The sequence below is a fragment of the Herpailurus yagouaroundi genome, unplaced genomic scaffold (genome assembly GCF_014898765.1).
Source record: "Herpailurus yagouaroundi ecotype Mexico unplaced genomic scaffold, PumYag 202, whole genome shotgun sequence".
NCBI classification, from domain to species: domain Eukaryota; kingdom Metazoa; phylum Chordata; class Mammalia; order Carnivora; family Felidae; genus Herpailurus; species Herpailurus yagouaroundi.
Window position 1 is genome coordinate 16627014 of NW_024412433.1, and position 21777 is coordinate 16648790.

At 43.9% G+C, this 21777-nt stretch overlaps 1 protein-coding gene across 4 annotated transcripts in view; it reads left to right on the top strand.

Annotated features, from left to right (window-relative positions):
• Window positions 1–21777, top strand: part of EPHA4 (EPH receptor A4) — a 150903-nt gene that overhangs the window by 78033 nt on the left and 51093 nt on the right. For 3 of the 4 annotated variants that reach the window (XR_005783253.1, XM_040450893.1, XM_040450894.1), the window contains exon 5: window positions 9052–9390. The exons of the other annotated variant lie outside the window; for it this stretch is intronic. Coding sequence is in view for 2 of the 3 variants with exons in the window: in XM_040450893.1 (XP_040306827.1) it covers window positions 9052–9390 (339 nt within the window). In the remaining variant the exon portion in view is untranslated. The remainder of the gene's footprint in view (window positions 1–9051; window positions 9391–21777) is intronic. 4 annotated transcript variants of the gene reach the window in all.

The following is a 21777-nucleotide window of genomic DNA, read 5'->3' on the forward strand; positions in this document are numbered from 1 at the left end:
TTGTGCTTTCTTTTTTCTTTTTTTTTTCTCCCCCCCCCCCTTGGATTGCTTGTATCTTTGTGACAGGAGCCATTATAGCCCCAGAATCAGACTTTCTGATCACAGTACCTTTGCGCATTTGGATCGTATTCATTTGGGCAACTTGCGAAACTTTTCTTATCTTCGGTTTGGTCATCAGATTGCCAAGGCTGATCGATGCCCTTTGTCAGATTTTACTATGAGGATGAAATAAGATAAAGTATGAAAAACCAGCTTGCAAGAAATGTAAATTAATTCACAGCCTGGCTACTTTTAAAGCGAACTGCTCAAAATTTCGAAGAAACGGAACAAAGCGCCTTGCTCTGCCTTTCCCACTGTGGCCTCCTTATGACTAATGGGGAGTTTCCTTTTAAAGCACTTGAGCCATAAACTAGTCGTCCTCAAATAAATAAACCAAAACCTCCGTGAGCCCAGTAAAGACGAAGGTGTCTGGAGAGGACGATGTGAGAATAGGTACTCCAGAAAAAGAGGCAGGGGCAGAATTGCAGCCAAGAATGTTTCACGGAGCAACAAGTGGTTGGTGCATCCAAATGGTTCTATTTGTTAATGACGGGCAGTTACTCTTTGGCTCTACTCATCGTTGAAACACAGAAACTGCACTATTCATCTATCTCAGAAGAGGTGTCCCCGAACAGCAGTCTTTGTGTAAACTGACCCACAGCCGCAGGGACTGAGAGAAAGCGATTAACAGTGGCAACATACACAACTGTCGGTGGGAGGAAGCCTGGGCTTCGTTTCAGGCAAAACTTACACACCCCAACTGTTGACTCTGTGTTCTAGCCTGTCTTTCAGCCGGAGAGAGATTAACACAGGCTTATCTGAAGGGGTGGAAGGTTTTACGGCTAAGGCACTGAAGTATCACTGACAGTCCAAAAGTTGGACATGATTAATGAAGCCTTATGAAGTGGAACTCGAGACCCACGGCCCCTCTTCCTCAGAAGAGACGTCTTGTACTTGTTGCCTTGGCATTTTTGTAGGGTGACAGTTGCAGCATTTGAAGACATTGATCATTTAAGAGTCAGGCTTCTGCCCATGCTCCTGGGGGATGTTTCTTTCCACGTCCAGAATTAATTTCGTGGCTCGGGCGTGGAATTTTAAAATGGTGATTAAAAATCCGTTAAGTATTAGGTGTCTGTGAGGGTTCTGGAAACCACTCTTGACGTGAGCCCAGCTACTTTGTTCTCCTATCAACTATCTCATTGCTTTGGTTGCAGGCTTGCATTTTTTCAAACTTTTAGCCTGTGATTGCCTTTTTTTTTTTTGTTTTTCTTGTTTTGTTTTGGGTTTTTTTTGGAATATCCTATTTTATTTTATTTATTTTAAGCAATGTGGTATTTTATTTATTTTTTTAATTTTTTTTTTTTTTTTATAGAGAAAGTGAGAGCAGAGGAGGAGGGCAGAGGGAGAGAGAGAATCTTAAATAGACTTCACGCTCAGTGCAGAGGGTTATGTGGGCTCGATCCCCCGACCCTGGGATCGTGACCTGAGCCTAAATCAAGAGTCAGACACTCAACTGACTGAGCCAACCAGGTGCCCCTATTATTTTTTTTTTTAATTTTAGAGGGGAAGGGTGAGAAGTGCAGAGGGAGAAAGAGAATTTTAAGCAGGCTCCACACTCAGTGCAGAGCCCAATGTGGGGCTCGATCCCACGACCACACCGTGGGATCCTGACCTGAACGAAAATCAAGAGTCGACGCTCAACCAACAGAGCCATCCATACACCCCTGGAATATGCTTTTGTAACATACACCAGTGCTGTAGTGGTGACACCTTTGATGAGTGAGCTGGACTGGGTTCAGGAATCGTCATTAATTCGTTTATTTATTCAGTAGATACTTAATGAATATCTATTAATAAATTTGGCACCTTCCTAAGGGCCGGGGATACTCTCATGAATCAGAAAAAAATATTTCTGTTCTAATTGGAATATGAATAATAAATAGGATGATCAAAAATTCTCACAAGAAGGAAAAAGATGATGTGATAGAGTGCAGTGGAGGAAACGGAAGCGTTTCATTTTGCGTGGAGGGAGGAGGGAGGAGGGAGGACCTGAGCTGGGACCCCCTGAGGGGTAAGAAGGCAGCTATTGGAAAAGCCAGGGGAGAGAATTGCAGGTGGAACTACCAAGTCTAAAACATATGAGCTGCGTGTCTCGAGTTGTGCTAATAATGGGAATTTTCAACTTGACTTTTCCCCTTAGCCTTACAATCTGTTAGCATTTTAACAATTGTTATAAGACATTGCGAATTTTGGGTTTATATAGCATATTATACCTTGCATCCATATAGATTTATAAACCTTCGGCAGAACCCACTTCTAGCTGCAGTGATCACAGTATCCGTCTTTTTGGTTTCCAACTTTTTCTGAAGTACCAATTGCTACCTCTAACATTGAAAAAAAAAGCATTTTATCTGGCTTGTGGGTTGGGGGTGGGGTACGTAGAGAGCCCTTAGCTTGACATTGACTTTCCTTGGAATGGTTTACACCAAGCTCCTCCTTCGCATCGGAGGCATTTATGACTTTAGGTTCAGTGTTGGCTGATCCCTTTTCAATGACTTATTAATAAGTAAGGCTCATACAGATTTCATGTGGATATGTTAACATTGGGTTCTCCTACATGGGGCTACTTTAAATCCTGACGTAAACCAGTGTGTTCTCTAAACTACTCGGGAATTATACTTTTGCCTAATGCACAGGAGAGAAGAACTAAGATTTGTAGAGCTCCTAGAATGTTCTTTTATACTTGGAATGTTGCCCTTCTTAAATGTCACATTCACTCAACTTCTCTAGATAGAGTATGCTTTATTTCTGGAACGTTGTCTTTTCCCAGAAGAGAGTACATGATGGGTTAAGGGAGATCAAGATTCCTTTTATGATATGATATTTTATTATATGATATGATAGTCCTTTGCTTTTGTTATAATTTGGCTAAGGTTTCTTTGGGACTTCATATTGTCAAACTCCTGTCAACCAAATGCAACCTGACATCCCACTAGAAAATAATAATTACCCATTGTAGCACCTTTCACAAGTACCTGCTGGGCAATCGAGAAAGTATTTCACACCAGTGAAGCAAATGGATGTTCATTCAATTTATTCACAGTGGCAGGAAATACGGTGCCCATTGCTTTCAGAGCACCGAGAAACTCAAGAAATAGGCCATAATATTGCACATATTTTATTTCTTCCTGAGTCCGTGAAGGTAGATGTAACTTCAACCTTAGAAGCCAGGGCTGTCGGAAGATATAAATCAGGGGTTCTTGGACTGAGCTCCCTAGATAGTTTCAGGGTATGCTTGAAGTCCCTAGAATTAATGTGCCAAATTGTGAGGATTCTAACGAGCATCTTTTTGAAGGGAGGGTGCACTTCTCCCAACAATTTCTTTGTAGCCGGGGCTGGTAAACTACGGCCCGAAGGCCGAATTCGACTGCCCCGGTTTTTGAAAATAAAATTTTCTTGAGATGCAGTCACAGCCATTTGTTGAGGTGATGTCTATGGCTGCTTTCGAGGTACAGTGAAAACTTGAGTAGTAGCTACAGAGAACGAGTGGCCCATAAAACCTGAAATACTGACTAGCTATCTGGTCCTTTACAGAGAAAGTTTTGTTGAATACTGTCGTAATGGATTTGTAAGTTAAAGATTATTGCATTTGACCTTTGGCCCTGGTAGCAGAGTTATTATCTATGCCACTAACTTATATTTCAAACACGAAGGACATTCTAAACCTGAGACGTTTAAAAGAGTTTAACATTCTACCTCCATTCGTGGAGGGACTTATATACATGAATTCCAAAGAAGTTAAAAAAAATGTAAAGGAAGTACATTTATTTCCCCCTACCGACACTCCAGCATTTGATTGATTTGTATTTAAAAATGTCTTAATGTTGATGGTAAACATAAAATGTACAGGAAACTGTGGTTCTAGAAAGGCTACTAAGGAAAATGCCAGCCTACCTTTGAAAATGTAAAACTTAACTTTCTTCAGGTATAAAATTGCCCACAGCTTCTGAACCAAATAAAACCATCGGCTGGAACCCAGATGGAGAAAGAAAGCCGTAATAACCAGTCCTAAATTAACAAAACTTTGATTGAGGGAGCTCACATATTTTTTTTTTTAATTTATCTTTTTAAGATTTTGTTTTTAAGTGATCTCTACACTCAACGTGGGGTTCGAACTTACAACCCCTGAGATCAAGAGTTGCATGATCTACCGGGCCAGCCAGGCACCCCATGGAGTCCACATTTTAAGCTCCCAGCCATGCTGGGCTGGTAATGGAGATATAAAAAATGAGAATGAGTCCAGGGCCTGCACTATACCTCCTCCTGCTCACATCATCCATATTTAGCTTCCTTTAGTCTTTTCCTTCCCCCTGATTTCCTGCCCTTTCCTTCTTCAGGTATCCAGGCAAGCATCAAAATGAGTCTGATTTGTCTTTCCCTTTGTCTTCTAGAGCAGGCAACAAACAATAAGCATGTGAATGAGTCCACAGTCCCTCCCAACGGAAGTGATCACTAAGATATGATGTACAGCCCTACTTCCTTTTTGCAAAGTATTCTTAAAGTGTAGAACAGGGGGACTTGAATTAAACGAGGTATATTGAGATACCCCTCTCCAGGGCTTAATGCTAATGAGTCTGTAAGAACTGACTCCCAGCTTTAGCTCAGGGAGGGCTGTATGAATTCACACTCTGTAGGTAGGGGGCCTCAGGTGCATTGCAGGACTTTGTTAGTTTGCCATCCAGCCATTCATTCATTTGTCAACTCCTCAAACGTTTACTGTGCTTATTCTGAAGTGGGAATCAGGGTAGACACTGGGAAATGATGACGACATCAGCTCTCTTGGGGAGTACATAGACCGGTGACAGAAACAGATAACGCAGCGTATGTCTGAACAGCAAGACCCCGTCACATGGTCCAAAGTTAGAGAAATAAATGTGACCTGTACGGTGGGACGATGCCATAAGTAGGATTGCTGACCTAAGGGCTAGTAGTGGGTAGTTTTGGAAAGGATAAAAGGACAAGACCCTGTAACGTATAATGACCTATAAGCTACCTGAGGCTAGGTACTTAGTAGGTGCGATCTCCATAGGGAGACTAGAAAATTTAAACAAAGAGTATGATTACCGTGTTTTGTTACAGATCTCATATTTGTTTTTTTTAAAGAATTTTTTTTTCAACGTTTATTTATTTTTGGGACAGAGAGAGACAGAGCATGAACGGGGGAGGGGCAGAGAGAGAGACACAGAATCGGAAACAGGCTCCAGGCTCTGAGCCATCAGCCCAGAGCCCGACGCGGGGCTCGAACTCCCGGACCGCGAGATCGTGACCTGGCTGAAGTCGGACGCTTAACCGACTGCGCCACCCAGGCGCCCCACAGATCTCATATTTGTAATGGGAGACTTGCTTGCAAGTTGACCTGTTTCTGGTGAGACAGGCAAAATCCCTTGTCAGAAACTTAATGGTTCCCAAATATCCAGATACACTACTTCGTGTAAACAGAAGACAAGATGATCTGAGTTACGTTTTTTTTTTTTTTTTTTTTTCCTTCTGGATGCCTTGTATCTACTGAGACAGCCCATGTTACTCAGAATGCTATTTTCTTTTCATTATAGCCATCTCTACAGGTAATTGTGTTAAGGTGCTGCTATCAATATTAGGTATTACTGTTGGATCTGGATGGAGTTTTGGGTTGTATTAAAGCGTATACTTTCTTGTCTTGAGAATACTTTCTTTCTGAGGAAAAGAGGGCACCTCCTTATAAATGGAAATATACTTACCATCTTTCAATGGACATGAGTTTAAAAACAAAGAAAGAAAGAAAACCACGATCCTGCAAACAAAATACAACCACCGTTATGATTTTAATTTATAAAGCATGCACTGTTTCCCAGGCCTTTGCAGAACACCGTGATTATCGTACTGGGTGGGCATTTTTCTATCTGCTACCCCCCCCTAGAAAAACCCACAAAATAAAACTCTACCATAGTCCAATTTTTAAGCCCATATAACATCACTCCCTATGGCAGCAAAACAAAACATATGCAGTGCAATTCACCAAACCATTCATGGAGGCATCATTGAACTTGAACTTGCCTAGTCCTCTGTCTTCCCGTTAGCATCCACCGCAGGGTCTTCTTTAAGAATCGGTGCCCAGAGAAGCCTGTTCCAGGCCACCACTTGTTTGGGGCCCAGCCCTCCATTTTGAAATCCTGCAGCATCTTTTTTTGTTTTGTTTTGTTTTCCTTTCTTTCCCATGGGGCAGTGTTATATCTCTGAGTCCTGTGACCAGTTAGTTTTCTGCTCCATTTCTTCTCTGTTTAGACACTGCCATGCCCCGTCCTACATACTAATTACTGACTTTTTGCTTCTGCATTGCTTGATTCATTGTGTCACATTTTCCCATGTGAAAGTGGATCAGGAACCTTGGCAAGGAGGTTAATGGATTTAAGAGTCACTCGTATTTAACCCTGGAAGTCATAGCAAAGTAAGAGCCAGTGGCTGACCCATTTTATAAACCGAGCTGCGGTAAGTTTCAGCTGCAGACTACTAGTGGATTTCACCGTGGTGGCAAGCATCCATAAAATTTGAACAGGATTGAAGATACACCCTCCCTTTTTACCTTTACCTCTTAAACTTTGGCCGAAACTACTGCTTTTGTTGTTATTACACCTCTATGGGGAGCCACATAACGGAGTGCAAATAACCCCGGAGTGGGAATCAGGACTTTTGGGTTTTAGTCCGACTCTGTCACTAATGAAGTTGCATGGAATTTCAGTATTATCAGGTCCACTTACTGGATCTCAATTCCCTTGTCTTTTTTTTTTTTTTTAATTCAATTTTTTTTTTTTAACATTTTTTTTATTTTTGGGAAAGAGAGAGACAGAGCATGAACGGGGGAGGGGCAGAGAGAGAGAGGGAGACACAGAATCGGAAACAGGCTCCAGGCTCTGAGCCATCAGCCCAGAGCGTGACGTGGGGCTCGAACTCACGGCCCACGAGATCGTGACCTGGCTGAAGTCGGACGCTTAACCGACTGCGCCACCCAGGCGCCCCTCCCTCGTCTTTTTAAAATGAGGTTATTTGTTTGGCCAAATCATCTTTAACTTCCTGTCTGTCTCCAGGACACTATGATTTTAAATAACTGTTCACGTATTCAGAAACCACTTACTTACCTTTATTATATTCCAGTCACTAAGCTAAGGACCATAGCTATAAATATGAAACCTCAGCAAGAAAAAAATTCGTATTTTCTTTCTGCAGACTTCTGTGGGGGTACTCTTACTTTTAAGAACAAATTTTACGACACTGGACGGGGCCTAGATCTCAAAATTAAGAGAGGCTGTTGATAATTAGTCTCGAGGGGAGATCAGGAAGCCCTGGATTAACCCTTTTTCAGCATTACCATCAAGATCCTTTAGCAGTCCAACAGCATGAGCTGAGTAATAAATATTGGGTATGACTCCTTATTAGTAGGTTGCCTCGTTCGATTTTGTCCCCGTGGCTACTTTGGAACAACGCAGTCCATTGTGGTTGACTAGATAAAGCTTCTTCCCAGTTCACACAGGCCTCCTTCCTTTTCCTGAGGAACATGTTCACATTCCCCTTAAAGCAGTTCAGTGCAAATACATTAGAATAGATAGAGTGTGGGGCGCCTGGGTGGTGCAGTCGGTTAAGCGTCCGACTTCAGCCAGGTCACGATCTCGCGGTCCGTGAGTTCGAGCCCCGCGTCAGGCTCTGGGCTGGTGGCTCGGAGCCTGGAGCCTGCTTCCGATTCTGTGTCTCCCTCTCTCTCTGCCCCTCCCCCGTTCATGCTCTGTCTCTCTCTGTCCCCAAAATAAAAATAAACGTTGAAAAAAAAAAAAAAAGAATAGATAGAGTGAGCCAGAAACCTGAAATTTCCATTAAAACTCACTCTGGTTCTTTTCTTGGAAGACCAAAATGGGGAAGAGAAAGGAAGAGAGGACTTTCCACATGTCCCTTTGAGGAGGTATTTGGCATCAGAGTGGGGCAGATATCTTTCCAGCCTTTGGTACTGGCTCAGTCCAGGAATATCCCCTCCCTTCTCCCACCCAGATTCTTCTCCTTGAAGGCAGTTTGCGTTGCAACTCTTTGGCACGTAAAGACTAATCTCCGGCAAGAAACAAGGGGGTTCGTCATGGCTCTCTAGTCTTATTATTATTATTATTATTTTTTTTTTTATTGCTATCTTTAAAACCAACCACTATGTTGTTTGCGGTCAGTTGTTCTGTTTCCAAACAGCCACCACCACCGTTCATGTTTCACAAACTCTTTGATGTCAGCGGGAATGAGTAAGCTCAAAAGGGCCTGGTCCAGCCTTGGCTAGCTGAAGGGCAGGACGTGGGGCCTGAGAGCCTTTGCACGATCCCTGCCCCAAGCTGGGATCTCCCAACGACTCTACCTTTGACATCGCTGCAACCAGGTTACGCGAGTTCCTACTAATTACCTATGACGAGCTTAACTCCCAACTGCCGTGCGGAGCTGAAGAGGCGTGTCTATACGATTCGGTTAATTTTATTCCGCATTGAGGACGCGCTGTACTTAGGAATCCCGATTTATCTTCAGAAGTGGCACATAACTCTTACTCTACCAGGGTCCCACACTAGCCCTGGGAACTTGAATCACGCTCATATGTGCCTGTTTGCAGATGGTGAGATAAAAACCAGATAAGTTCTATCTTCTTTTTCTGCCGCTTCAAAGAGAAGCCTGGACTTGGAACGTGTTTGATGTTGATGTCGAGATGCACGCCGTCTCAGGATAGCAGTCAGTGTTACCGATGTAGCAGCCTTCTTTCACGGTGTGCTTTTTTTAAAAGATTTTTTTTTTTTTTCCTCGCTGGCTTGATTGGCTTTCTGCTTTCTTTTCCACATGGGCCCACCTTGCTTCCCATCACTGCAGAGAATAATAGAAACTTGGAGAGATTCCAAAAGGATAGTTTAAGTTCTTGGTGTGATAATGTATGTGTGTGTGTGTGTGTTTTTTTTCCTTCTCCAGGCCCACCATCTGCTCCCCTCAACTTGATCTCAAACGTCAATGAGACGTCCGTGAACTTGGAATGGAGCAGCCCTCAGAACACAGGTGGTCGCCAGGACATCTCCTACAACGTGGTGTGCAAGAGATGTGGGGCTGGTGATTCCAGCAAGTGCCGACCCTGTGGAAGTGGGGTCCACTATACCCCCCAGCAGAATGGCCTGAAGACCACCAAAGTTTCCATCACTGACCTCCTGGCTCACACCAATTATACATTCGAAATCTGGGCCGTGAATGGGGTGTCCAAGTATAACCCCAGCCCGGACCAGTCGGTGTCTGTCACCGTGACAACCAACCAAGCAGGTAGGAATCCGATCTACTTTATTGTATGATATAAATAGAGAGAGGGGGCGCTCGGCTGGCTCAGTCGGTTGAGTGTCTGACTTTGGCTCGGGTTGTGATATCATAGTCCGTGGGTTTGAGCCCCTCATTGGGCTGTGTGCTGACACCTCAGAGCCTGGAGTCTGCTTCAGATTCTGTGTCTCCCTCTCTCTCTGCCCGCCCCCCATTCTCTCTCTCTCCCTCTCTGTCAAAAATAAAAAAAAAATTTCAAAAGTTTAAAAAATAAATGTACAGAGATAAAGGGCTTATGTAGGTATCCATGAATTAACTTAGACTTACTTCTACAATTAAAGTGGAACCCCATGGATCTGATTATAATCCTGCGAGCTGCCTTGTAATACAAAAGATTCTTAGAAGAATGATCATTTGTTCACCAATACTGTTTTGGACACCCAACTGCATAGCATGCCCTGTGCTAAGTGGTGACGATCACATGAGATTAAAAGACGCTGTCTGATTGAAAGGGGATGATGACACTCGGTGAGATGGGTCACTCCATGCTGGACTTCTCTTGTCAGGGATTCATATCAGCCATTTTGATCACAAGGCCCATGGTTGGACATCAGAGCATTTAACAGATTATTTTGGCTTATAAAATTCTTTTTACCAATGCAGAGCACCATATTGGCATGTGCTGTCTTTTCCAACAAAAGCATCAGTGGCTATGTTTTGATCTTGTTTGAATTAAAAAAAAAAAATGTATACCTGCCTCCCCTCGAGTCATCAGGCAAATCTGTGGATGGTGAAGAGATTAATGGGCAGCTCTCTCTGTGCAGTTTGGCAGAATTTTCCTCAAAACACATAGTAGGTTTGCAGCCCCTTTGCTAGGTGAATCCATAATTGACACGTGGGGGGAGAGTGCATTTACCCCATTTTCCGCATCACTTTCCTCTTCTAATTCAGCCGACTTGAAGACATTCTCTGTTCATGAAGAGTTTATGCTGAGTTCATTGCAGAACTGTTACGACGTCTTGACTATCTATAAAATGTTTCAAAGAGCAAAGCCGAATCTGGGTTTGTAAATTGCAGCTCCTGACCCACTGGTTCCCGCTCATCCCTTGCAAACGTTTTCACGCTTTCTCCAGCTAATTTTCCAGCCTGGGTCTCTGCCACCTGCTTCACATTGCTGGCTCCCTGTTATTTATTTCTGGCGAGTTAAAGGGGAATAGGGAAAAAAAAAAAAAAAAAAGAGCGATAGCTTATCCTTTCATGAGGCCCTTAAGAACAACAAACTTCGCCCGAAAAGGATTGTAAATTGCCAAGCAGTCCTATCACCTCTTACTGTACTTCCCTCTCAAATGAATGTTTCAGTAAGTGCACTCAATAGTTAAGTAAAATATATCTGTATTAATTGATCCTGTAGTGAAAAGTATTCCAGCGTCCCACCCCAAAGCCATTATTTTTCCCCTTGCCCTGAACTCTCTAGAATAAATACAAAGTTACGACTCGGGTGGGGGTTTTAAACTGGGGCTCGAATGGCGAATCTTACCAGAAAGTAGCTTCAAGTGTACAGATGTGACCCGTCTTGTAAAATACGTGGTGTGAACAGATCATCTGCTTTTGCTCTGGTCTTTTATTTCTGCGCTTTCGGGTGTTGAACACGGTTAGCGGTGATCGGCTTTACTTTTCTACAAAGACTGGTGTGATTTAGGAGGTTTTGATAGCATCGCAAGTACTCTGTCTTTGCCAGCTTTTTATTGGTTCTTTTTTGGAAATATTGCCCGTGGATCCCGGGGAACATACTGGTGCTACTGCTGTCTCTGAGTTAGACGGGGCCAGCCTCTCTGCGCCCGCTGGGGAATCTGGTTTATGATTCAATCAGTATTCTTATGTTCGGCCGTGGCGTATCCTCAGACACATCGCTACTTTGTGTTCTTAACTGATTTAAAAGTAGGAAGGGACTTTTTGAGGCCTTAGCTGTACAAGGTGAAGTCATTCTCTTTGGCCGAGAATAGCCATTGGGAGACATGCTGAGGACAGGCTTGGCTCCCACAGATTTTGTATACGTAAGAATGCGGGCCAAGGGATTATGTCAGCTCCTACCAGGCCAAAAGGCCCAAGGAGTGCAAAGAAGGCAGGCTAAAAAGCCTCCGAAAGAAGAAAACGTGCAAAAACAATACGAGAGAGGGAGGGGAAGAAAGTCTAAGTTTTATTAAAAATGTAGGTATGGGGCGCCTGGGTGGCGCAGTCGGTTAAGCGTCCGACTTCAGCCAGGTCACGATCTCACGGTCCGTGAGTTCGAGCCCCGCGTCGGGCTCTGGGCTGATGGCTCAGAGCCTGGAGCCTGTTTCCGATTCTGTGTCTCCCTCTCTCTCTGCCCCTCGCCCGTTCATGCTCTGTCTCTCTCTGTCCCAAAAATAAATAAACGTTGAAAAAAAAAAATGTAGGTGTAATTCTTTTCGATCTAGCAGAAGGCGGGGGACGGGGGATTCCTCTGACACGGTGAGGTTTTCTCTGCCGTGGTGAGGAGACCCGCCGGGCGGTTTGCTGAACAGGACAAACTTCCAGCTCCCTCTTTTAATTTTCATGAAGGGTAATGCTGGGAAGCTGTTCAAAATTAAAAATAAATCTTTCAATAAGGAGACCTCCTATGTGGCCAGCCAGAAAGCTTTCGCTTAGCAGAGAGTTGTGTATGTGCGAAGCACTGCCTCATTACAGGATCTGGAGTTCCCTAATTCGATATCAGCGGAATAGTTTATCTTTGATTAACAAACCTTTTCTTCATAGTAGGGCAAATTAATAACGCAGGCCAAAATTCTGGGTGAATGTGGCAACCGTAAACTCTATCAAAGCTCCCCTAAGCGTATTTCCGTACACACAATTATATTCTAATTGCAGTCATTCCTATCATTTCATTAAACTCAATTCCTTAGGGACCCCTGTAGGCAATGATGGCTCATTCTGTAAGGAATCCATAGAATAAATGCATATTAGCATTTACCACCTGAAAGCCCCGGTTTAGGGGCTCGCCTGTTCTGCCTTGTTTTCACAGGGTTCTCTCTCATCAGTCACTTATTAACGACCACAACAAACACTACGGGCCTTCCTTAGATACCTGGTTTTGTCACCAGAACCTTTGAGACGCTCAGAGCTGAACAGGTTCAGGAAGGTGGCCTGACTCACCCGAGCTAACGTCAGGGCCAGTACCTGAAACCAGCGAGCACCCTCCCTGCTCCTGAAAGGACAGAGTTGCTTTCTTTTACCATTATTGGATAATTAATAGCATCCCTGTATTCAGCCTGGCATTCTCCCCTTTTAGGCGACCAGTATCTGGGCACCAGAAAGGTAGGTCTGACCGGCCTTTGATCCTTTAGTTGTGGAATGTGGTGTGAATGGGCTGGTGTTCTCACATGGTTATTTAAATCATTCTCACCCAGGTCCTATTGTCGGGGTCTTAAGAAGAAACTAACAAGATGCTCTTCCTCCCCTCCTGAATTCAAACCCAATTGACACTGGGGACCAGACCCCGGGAGCTCAGGATGTCAGCTTTATTGCCGACCATCTGATTGAAGGATGTGAGCTTTATTTCCGGGGCCAAAAGGGCTGGCTCTTAAAGACACTTGCCCAGTGTCACCCAGACGGTCTGGCTCAGCTGGCTGACGGCAGGCTCCCTGAAGGATCAAGCCTGTGCCCCCGAGGTTGTCCACTCTGTGCAGGTGGGAGGGTGTCAGACAGCAGATTTCTGTGAGAGAATTCATCCCCACCCCCACCCCATGCCAAGAGTGGGAACGAGAGGCCGGGAAGAGGGTGAGGGTGGGAAGCTCCCGCGGAAGTCCCCCGGTAGGAGAAAAACAGACCAGGAAAAGGCAACTCCTCCCTCCCGACACTTCCCTGCATTACAGTCCAACAGGAACAAAGTGAGATTCCCCGGGAAAACTGAACCTGTCCCTTCCTCCATCAAACATCCTGTGGCAACTGTTGCGTGTTTTGTTTAGGAGAAGATGGTTCTGGTGTTTATGAAAAGGGAATACGGAGACGGCCGGGTGATTTGTTTTCCAAATGGCTTTCCTTTGGTTTACTTTTACTCAAGTGGACCATCTCGGGCAAATGAATACAGGATGTGTCACCAGGAGAGAGAGAGGCTGTATAAAGGAAACAAGGGTTTTTCCTTTTCTTGGCCAAGCAACCGAGCTGTGAACCTTTTTGCAAAAAGACATGCTGAGATGGCAGCCAGCAGTAGATCTGAAGATCTCAGAGTCAGCTTGCACCGTCTCACACCCCCTCCAAGCCCCCCACCCCTGTCTTTCAGTTCTGCGGCCGAATCATACTCAAGGTTGTTTTCATCTGTTTTACATCGTTACGAACTGCTATGGGTAGTATTCATTCCCTCCTAACCCCCAGTTGCACCTGGCACAGCGAGCTGTGGCTCATTTATTTATTTGGTTGTTTCTTTAAGTAAACTCTACACCAAACACGGGGCTCAAACTCACGACGCCCCGACCGAGGTCAAGAGTCATTATGCTCTACCGACTGAGCCGGCCAGGCGCCCCAGTGATCACAACTCTGATTTTTCCTTTGCATGAGATACTCTTCTAAATCCTTGACGATGAAATGGCATCTGGTAACCTCTTGTCAGCACAGCTGCAGTGTCCTAGTGACAAACATCTTTAAACACACTGAGTTTGGAGGAGTTCAGATATTTGGTGGATTGCATAATTATTTGAACCTAGCTGATCTCTAAGATCTTTTCTAATTCCAAAAGTGTGTGATTCCGAGAATATAGCCATGAGTTATGGGCATGAAGAAGTCGGGCTTAACTCCCACAGGATGTTCAGGAATGGGCTTCCAAGGCAATTCCAAGGATGGGGGAAATTCCAAAAAATGCTTCCACAGAATCAGCAGGGTGCACCTGAATCCTGCCTTCTCTCTACCCCTCCAAACTCACACCTACCAAGGTATTTCCTTGGAAGGGCAACACAGTAAGCTAGCTGCCTCTCGAGTATGGTTCTTCCATACGCCGCCCTGGACGTTTGGCAATGCCTGGAGATCTTTCTGGCTGTCGCAGGTGGGAGCGCCATTACAGTTCGTGGGTGAAAGCCGGGGATGCTGCTAAGCACCCCATCATGCGTAGGACCGCCCCCACAATGAAGAATTATCTGGTTCGAAATGCCCATGGTGCCAAGACCGAGAAACTCTAGTGATATACATTTGAAAAGGAGATTTCATGACTTCATAGAAATTCCGACTTTCCAAGGGTTCCCATCACCAGCCTGTCTCTGCTTGGTTCCACTGCTCCATGCCAGGAACATAATCCTTCCAACGCTGCTCTTAGAGGGTTATACAAAGCCCTTTGGGGGCCCTTGTGAAAGAATCCCAGTTGCCTTGCCATTGCGTGAACTGGTGCTCCTTGTCATACTAGCCTTGTTCTCTAGGATGGACAATCAAGAAGACTGCAAAAGCAAAACAGAAACAAAAACAAAACCCACCACATCACCAATAAAATGACAGGACACCTCGACGTTAATGCCACCGCACAGTCCATAGCAGATACTCAAGTCCTGTTTGTCACTTAACACGTTTATTTATAGCCAAAAACAATCAACGAATTCTTTCTCAAGTAGTGATAAATTTAATAAAACCGAAATAATGAGTAGAGAAAAGAAAATAACCGAGTACAAGAGGCAATACTGTCTTTTATTACTCAACTGGCAAGTTCCCAGTCTTTCTTTCTCTGTCATCTTTTAATTAGACAGATTATGTTATTTGAGTAGGATAATGGAGAACAGTGGGAATTCTCATCCCCACTGGGTATAATTGCTACCTGTCTTCTACATGGTAAGGGGAAGGCTTCAAGGAGATGGTGGGAGAAACAGAAACATCTTAGAGCAATTGAGCTAGGAAATGTGCTCCAGGAATGGTGGCACCAGACTTTGTGGGCTCTGAGGCTTAGACAATTTTTGTGCGATTTCAGACACATCCTACAAAAGTGCAGATATCAAATGAGGAACAGAGCTTTGGAAAGGACCTGTGCAAACTTCTTTCGCTTCAGTGTGTATAATTCTGCCCCTGACTAGGGTGAAATGAACACAGATGTCAGGTAATGGGGCCATTGTGTGATGGCAACCAAGGGTAGGAAGGAATAGGAAGAAGGGAGAGAGATCAGGAAGGCCAGTGTGGCCTGGTGTGAAAAGGCCTTGGAGAGCAAAGTCGTTCTGGAATGGTGCTGGTCACAGTTAGGCGTGAGGGGCAGCATGGGAGTGGCCTCAAGTGTGGTTCGCAATCAAAGTAACAGGCAGAAAGCACACCCCTGGCGACTTGGAGAATGGTGATGGAATATTAAGCCAAATAGGACGTGACCAGAATTGACGCTTTTCTGTAAGTTTGAGAAGTGAGAGGAGCAAGGGGGAAGTTCTGTTGATGTTTTTGAAGCACAGATGTCTGACTTTTCTGTTAGTGCCCTTGAGGTTGGCAAACCAAAAGCCAGGGGCCAAAGCTCCATCGTCTCCCAGGTGGTGTATATAACCCACTAAAAATGTTTTTTCTATTTCAAAAGGGTTGAAAATAACCAAAAGAAGAAGAATATTTTGCAACACTGGGAAATTCGTAAAGAAGCTTTGCAGGAACGAAGCCCCACTCATTCGTTGGCGGACTGCCTGAGACGGCTTTCACGGGGCAAGAGCAGAGCTGGGTAGTTTCAAGAGAGGGAGTGGCCCATACCGCGTGTATATTAACCATCTCACTCTTTGTGGGAAAAGGTTTGCCGATCCCTGCTCTGGAGTACTAAATCGAGAAAGAGGACCAGTCAGGAAGGAGGTTGGGAAGGTGTTGACATGCTGGTGTCATTTGTCAGAAACCACCCTGGTCAAGGTTGTGGTGGATTAACATGAGATTAATCTCACATTCGAGACAATTTTCCTAATTGGCAAGACCCCTTCCGTTGCAGAGGTTTGGGCTACATAAACAAGATCTCAGGGAATCAGGTAGAATTTCAAGCATACCTTCACTCTCCTGTACCACAGACCTTTTTCCCAGTGACCCTCAGGTTTAAATGTATAATGTAGAACCTGCTTGAAGTGTTCTGATCAGGCGATGTTCAGTTTTCTCGAAAATATGCATTCCGAGCACTGTTGGGTTGCTAGATGCTGACAGCGATTTCCTTCTTACGTAGTCATAGACGCTCTCTTATACCTTGGCCCTTCGTGGAGATGATCTCTCATTTGCCTTTGATCTCTTGTAAATCATGTTTTATTTTTCTTACTCCTAAGAAAGTTAGAGGAAAAACACGCGATGAAACTAGTTGAATGTTAAGTCGGAAATCTTTCTCAAGACCCATTTTTAAAATTCTTTAAACAAGCTGTAGAGCAATTCTGTTGAGAGATTTTGCTGGGAAGTTGTTTGCGCATCCTCGGTGGTTGGTATGTAATCCTTAGGACTTCTGAGTGGAAGCTGGTTAGAGTCCTTTCTGTGCATGAGTAATTACAGGCCCGAACCAGGCACACAATGGGCTTCAGAGAAGCCAGGCTATGGTTTTCTCATTAACAGCCCAGACCCTCCTATGGGCTCCTGGTTTACATCACAATGCCTAGGAAATGTACATTTTATTTTTTTATTTAAAAAAAATTTTTTTAATGCTTATTTGTTTTTGAGACAGAAAGGGACAGAGCATGAATGGGGGAGGGTCAGAGAGAGGGAGACACAGAATCTGAAATAGGCTCCAGGCTCTGAGCTGTCAGCACAGAGCCCGACGCGGGGCTCGAACTCACGGACTGTGAGATCATGACCTGAGCCGAAGTGGGATGCTTAACCGACTGAGCCACCCAGGCACCCAGGAAATGTACATTTTAAAATATGCAGCACATTTTTATTTTTTTAAGAAAGGGAACAGTCGCTTGATTCTAATGTTATACATAAAATAATTTCATGTCTATTGAATATTGTTGCCGCCTTTATAATTATTAAACATACTCACTAATTGTGATCATAATTAACAATAAAACAAACTTGGGGCGCCTGGGTGGCTCAGTCGGTTGGGCATCCGGCTTCGGCTCAGGTCATGATCTCACGGTTCACGAGTTCGAGCCCCGTGTCGGGCCCTGGGCTGACAGCTCAGAGCCTGGAGCCTGCTTCGGATCTGTGTCTCCCTTTCTCTCTCGTACCTCTGTCTCTGTCTCTTAAAAAATGAATAAATGTTAAAAAAAAAAAATTAAAAAAAAGAATAAAACAATCCAGGAGATGTATAGTGGTACACAGCTTCTTTTGTGTGGCACCAGGGCCCATGAATTTATATGCTCAGGGTGGGTGCCACAAGTCCTGATGGGGAGAAAAAAAATAAAAGAACCTACTAAATTATCCAGCTTCAAGGCTGACTGAACAGCATAGACAAATAGTGTGTATTGAGCCTACTAGTAATTACTGTATATATAAAAATGGCGTTGCATTTTAAAAAAGGTGTTGGTACAGTTGACCCTCAGACGCTGCAGGGGTGAAGGACATCAACCCCTATACTGTCAAACGTCCACATACAACTTTTGACTCCCCAAAAGTTAACTACTAATAGCCTGCTGGTGGCCAGAAGCCTTCCAATAACATACACAAGCGATTAACATTTATTTTGTCTGTTATGTATCTTATATGCTATACTCTTATGATAAAGTAAGCTAGGGAAAAGTAAATGTTATTAAGGAATTCATAAGGAAGGGAAGATACATTTATAGGACAGTCTTGTATGGAAAACAATCCACATATAAGTGAACCTTCTCAGTTCAAACCCATGCTGTTCAACAGTCAACTGGTTTCCCTCTAAGAAAATGAAAGTTTTATTTACACCCAAGACTGAGGACACCTTTTTTTCCCACTCCCATCCCCTCACTCTTACATAAATGTCCATATTCACATACACATGTTTGTGTGTGTGTGTGTATGTGTGTGTGTGTGTGTGTGAAGGCAAATCCATTCTCCGGCATTCACCCTAAACACTTGACGTCCTCGTTCTGATTCGTTTTTCATTTCTCAGTGCTGTGCTTATTACTTCGAACACGAACACTGCCTCTGCACCCTCTGGAGAAGCCATCAAGAGATTTGAAAAATAAGTGCCTGGCTGAGATGAGAAATGAACAGTGCAGGACTAGCAAAGGTTTTAGGTGGGCTTCTACGTTGATGAGGTATCACTCCAACTGGCTCAATTAATGACTACCTCCTCCAAGGAGCTAGGAGAGACCCTAGAGTCTAGTTTGCATTGAACATTAATAAAAAGATCCAGAGAAACTTTATCAAACCTCCCATTAGCCCCCTACTAATATCTTTAAAGGGTTTTTTTCCTTTAAACACCAGGAAAACCAAGAGCTGTGCTGCAGGACTAATCTTGCATGGAGAGATCTTAAATCTACAGGGACTCATTAAAATGTGTGTCCAGATTACCCCCGCCGTACAGAGCCTTCTCCGCACGTCAGCGTCTGCGTGCTGTTTTCACGTGGGTGTACAGCAAGAGAGTATTCCAGATGTTGTCTTCAGGTGAAGACTTGGGAAGATTTTCTTTTTCTTTCTTTCTTTTTTTAGGTTTTACATTTTAATCTGTCAAGATAAGCAAGCCTTAACTCTATCCATCAGTGTTAAAAATAGCTTTAAAAAAATTCATTTATTTTGAGAGAGAGACAGAGCACAAGTGGGGAAGGGGCAGAGAGAGAGAATCCCAAGCAGGCTCTGCACTGCCAGCACAAAGCCCGAAGTGGGGCTCAAACCCATGAAGCTGTGAGATCGTGACCCCGGGCGGAAACCGAGAGTCAGACGCTTAACTGTCTGAGCCACCCAGGCGCCCTAAAAATAGCTCTTTTTAAGAAGGTCTTCCCCCAGCATCCACCTTTTGCGCCTAACACACACAGGTGTACTTCTTCCTCCTTGGCCTGTGCCGGAAGAATGTAGTTCTGTCACTAGAACTACAGTGACAGAAAAGAGAGGTATGTCACACACCAGTGTGGCCACTTCCCTGGGGACCACCCTGGCTTCGTTGGAAAATGTCACTAATGATTGGATCTCACGTGTGAAGGCTGGTACCCGGAGCGCTGTGGGAATTTGGCTGATCGGTCAGCAAAATGGCCATCAATACAGGCACAGAACTGAAGAAACAGAACCTTGCATTAAATTCCTTCTTCCTCTATTCTGAGAAGTTGGCCAGCTCGTGCTAAAGGAACTCTGTGGCTCTCCTGACCCATCTGGGGTTTTTTTTGTTTTTGTTTCTGTGTTTTTGTTTTTTTGTTTTTTGTTTTTTGTTTTTTTTTAAATTACAAGGCACGAGGACTACCTTTCTAAAACCCAATCTACCCAAAATATCTTCTGGGTAAATGACAATGATTTGAAATATTTGTTTTATTTTGTATCCCTTTTGGAAGGAGAGGGAGAGGGAGGGAGGGGAGGGTGGGCCACTTCTTTTTGCCTGGCATCTTCCAAATGATAAGCTCGGTGTATGAATTTCTCAGGCAGTGGGATGCTCACTGTCAAAAAAAAAGCCTCTTTAATGAAGGCTCTGGGGTGGATGATTTTTAAAAACTTCTTATCTAGGAACCTTTTGATGGTGATGTGTGCATCCCAACAAAACAAAAATGTGACTGCGACTTCTCAGTGGGTATTAAATAGGGACTGCCACCAATGAGCTCACTTGGGTGAGATCCATCGATTAGCACAAGCACTGAATGGGGCAAGCTTACAATGGCTCCCCGGAGGGTTGCTATTTTCTAGATAACATACTGCAAGCTGTCAATCTGCCTCTTGAATCAACCCTAATTTATTTTTTTTAGCATACTAAGGGTGTATTTTGAGCATAGAAAGTGTCCAGGTGGGCAGAGAGCACAGCTTCTTCCACGTTCCTGCATCAAAGCCAGAGGCACACATATAAACAGGCTAGAGATTTTGAATATGCAACTAGCTGAAAGCTTATTCAAGTGTTCCCTCCACTTTCCAAGATGATCAACGACCATTTTTTTTTTTTCCATCTGAAAAATTGAGATGATCTGAAGAGTTGTTGGTGTAGCCCTTATTTGCACGGAAACTCACTGAATCCTACAGGGCTCTAGCAGAGCCTGATTTGGGGAATCTTCCCAGGAGGACGCTTTAGGAGACTTGAGAATTCGCGAAAGTAACATCAGCTCGTTTCTCCCCATTTTAACATCGGGGTGGTGATTATCATTACAGTATGTAATTGGGATTCTTGTTGCTTTGTTTTCCACCGAAAGCAGGGAGTACAAACATGGCAGAATAGCAGCCTGGGAAAATTAGTGTCATAGAACTTAAAAAGCATAAATTGTGTTCGCAGCCCTCACCGCAGACACCAATGGCGAGTAGCCATCTAATTCAGGTGTGGCTCGAAGAGGCTGGTGACATATTTAAAGAATCTTTGTGTAATATAAGAGGGTATTGTCTGGGGAAGAATGACAGATGAGAAGCCCTTTAAATCTCACTGTAAACTCTTCAAGAGTATAACCTTCATTGTACGCGTGCTTCGGATGATGGCTTTTTCTCTTTCTCTCCATCCTCTCTCTTCCCTTCCTGTTTCAGAAGGACATGAAATAGTTTCGGGAAAGTGCCTGTAGTGTGCTGGCGCCCTGCTCCACTGTCTTTCTTGGAGACCACGCTGTGGGACTCTTTCTAGGTGATGTGTTGTTCTAATGAGGTCCTTTTGGGATTTACAGAGTGACTCCTGGGTGGGGCCAGTAATACTGAATTTCACACCTCAGCAAGTTCTGTTAAAGAGGGGTCCCGGTGAGATGCTGTGAAACCTCCTAGTTAAAAAAGAAAAAGAGAAGAAAGAAAACAAAATTCAAGCCCTAAAACAATGAGAGATTTCCTAATTCATTCTTTGTTATTCTTTAAGACTACAAAAGTTATCTTGAATTCTCAGACACAGATCCAGTCGGAGACATCTATTGGCCTTAATCACATTTTAAAATTTAATAGGTCCGCTGTTTCAGCTTCGGTCTTATAATGCCTGTAGGAGCTTAAACTATCTGGCACATACAATTTAGTTTCTGGCTGATACCCCAATATTAAAAAAAACATTAATTCTATGGTTGCAAATTCCCAAGCTTAAAATTCCTTCTCATAAATTATGCTCCTTTCTCTAACCTCGATCATAGCTTTTATGACAATTGCCAAAAAGATAGGGTTTCAAATATGAGGGCTGTAAGAATATCATTTCGTGGCCCTAGTTTTGAGAGCATAGCATGTGGTGACCATTTGTGTATGAAGCATTTTCCAAATGTGCTGGTTGTAATTTAACCCAAAGGTCTCTGTCGCTTCTCTCCACTTACCAGTCACTTTGTGCTTGTCTCTGTAGCGACCTAGAAACTGGGCAAGAAAGATCTGGCTACAAGGAAACAAAGCTTTCCCTAAGTAGTACTAAAAACCAGCTCCTCAGCA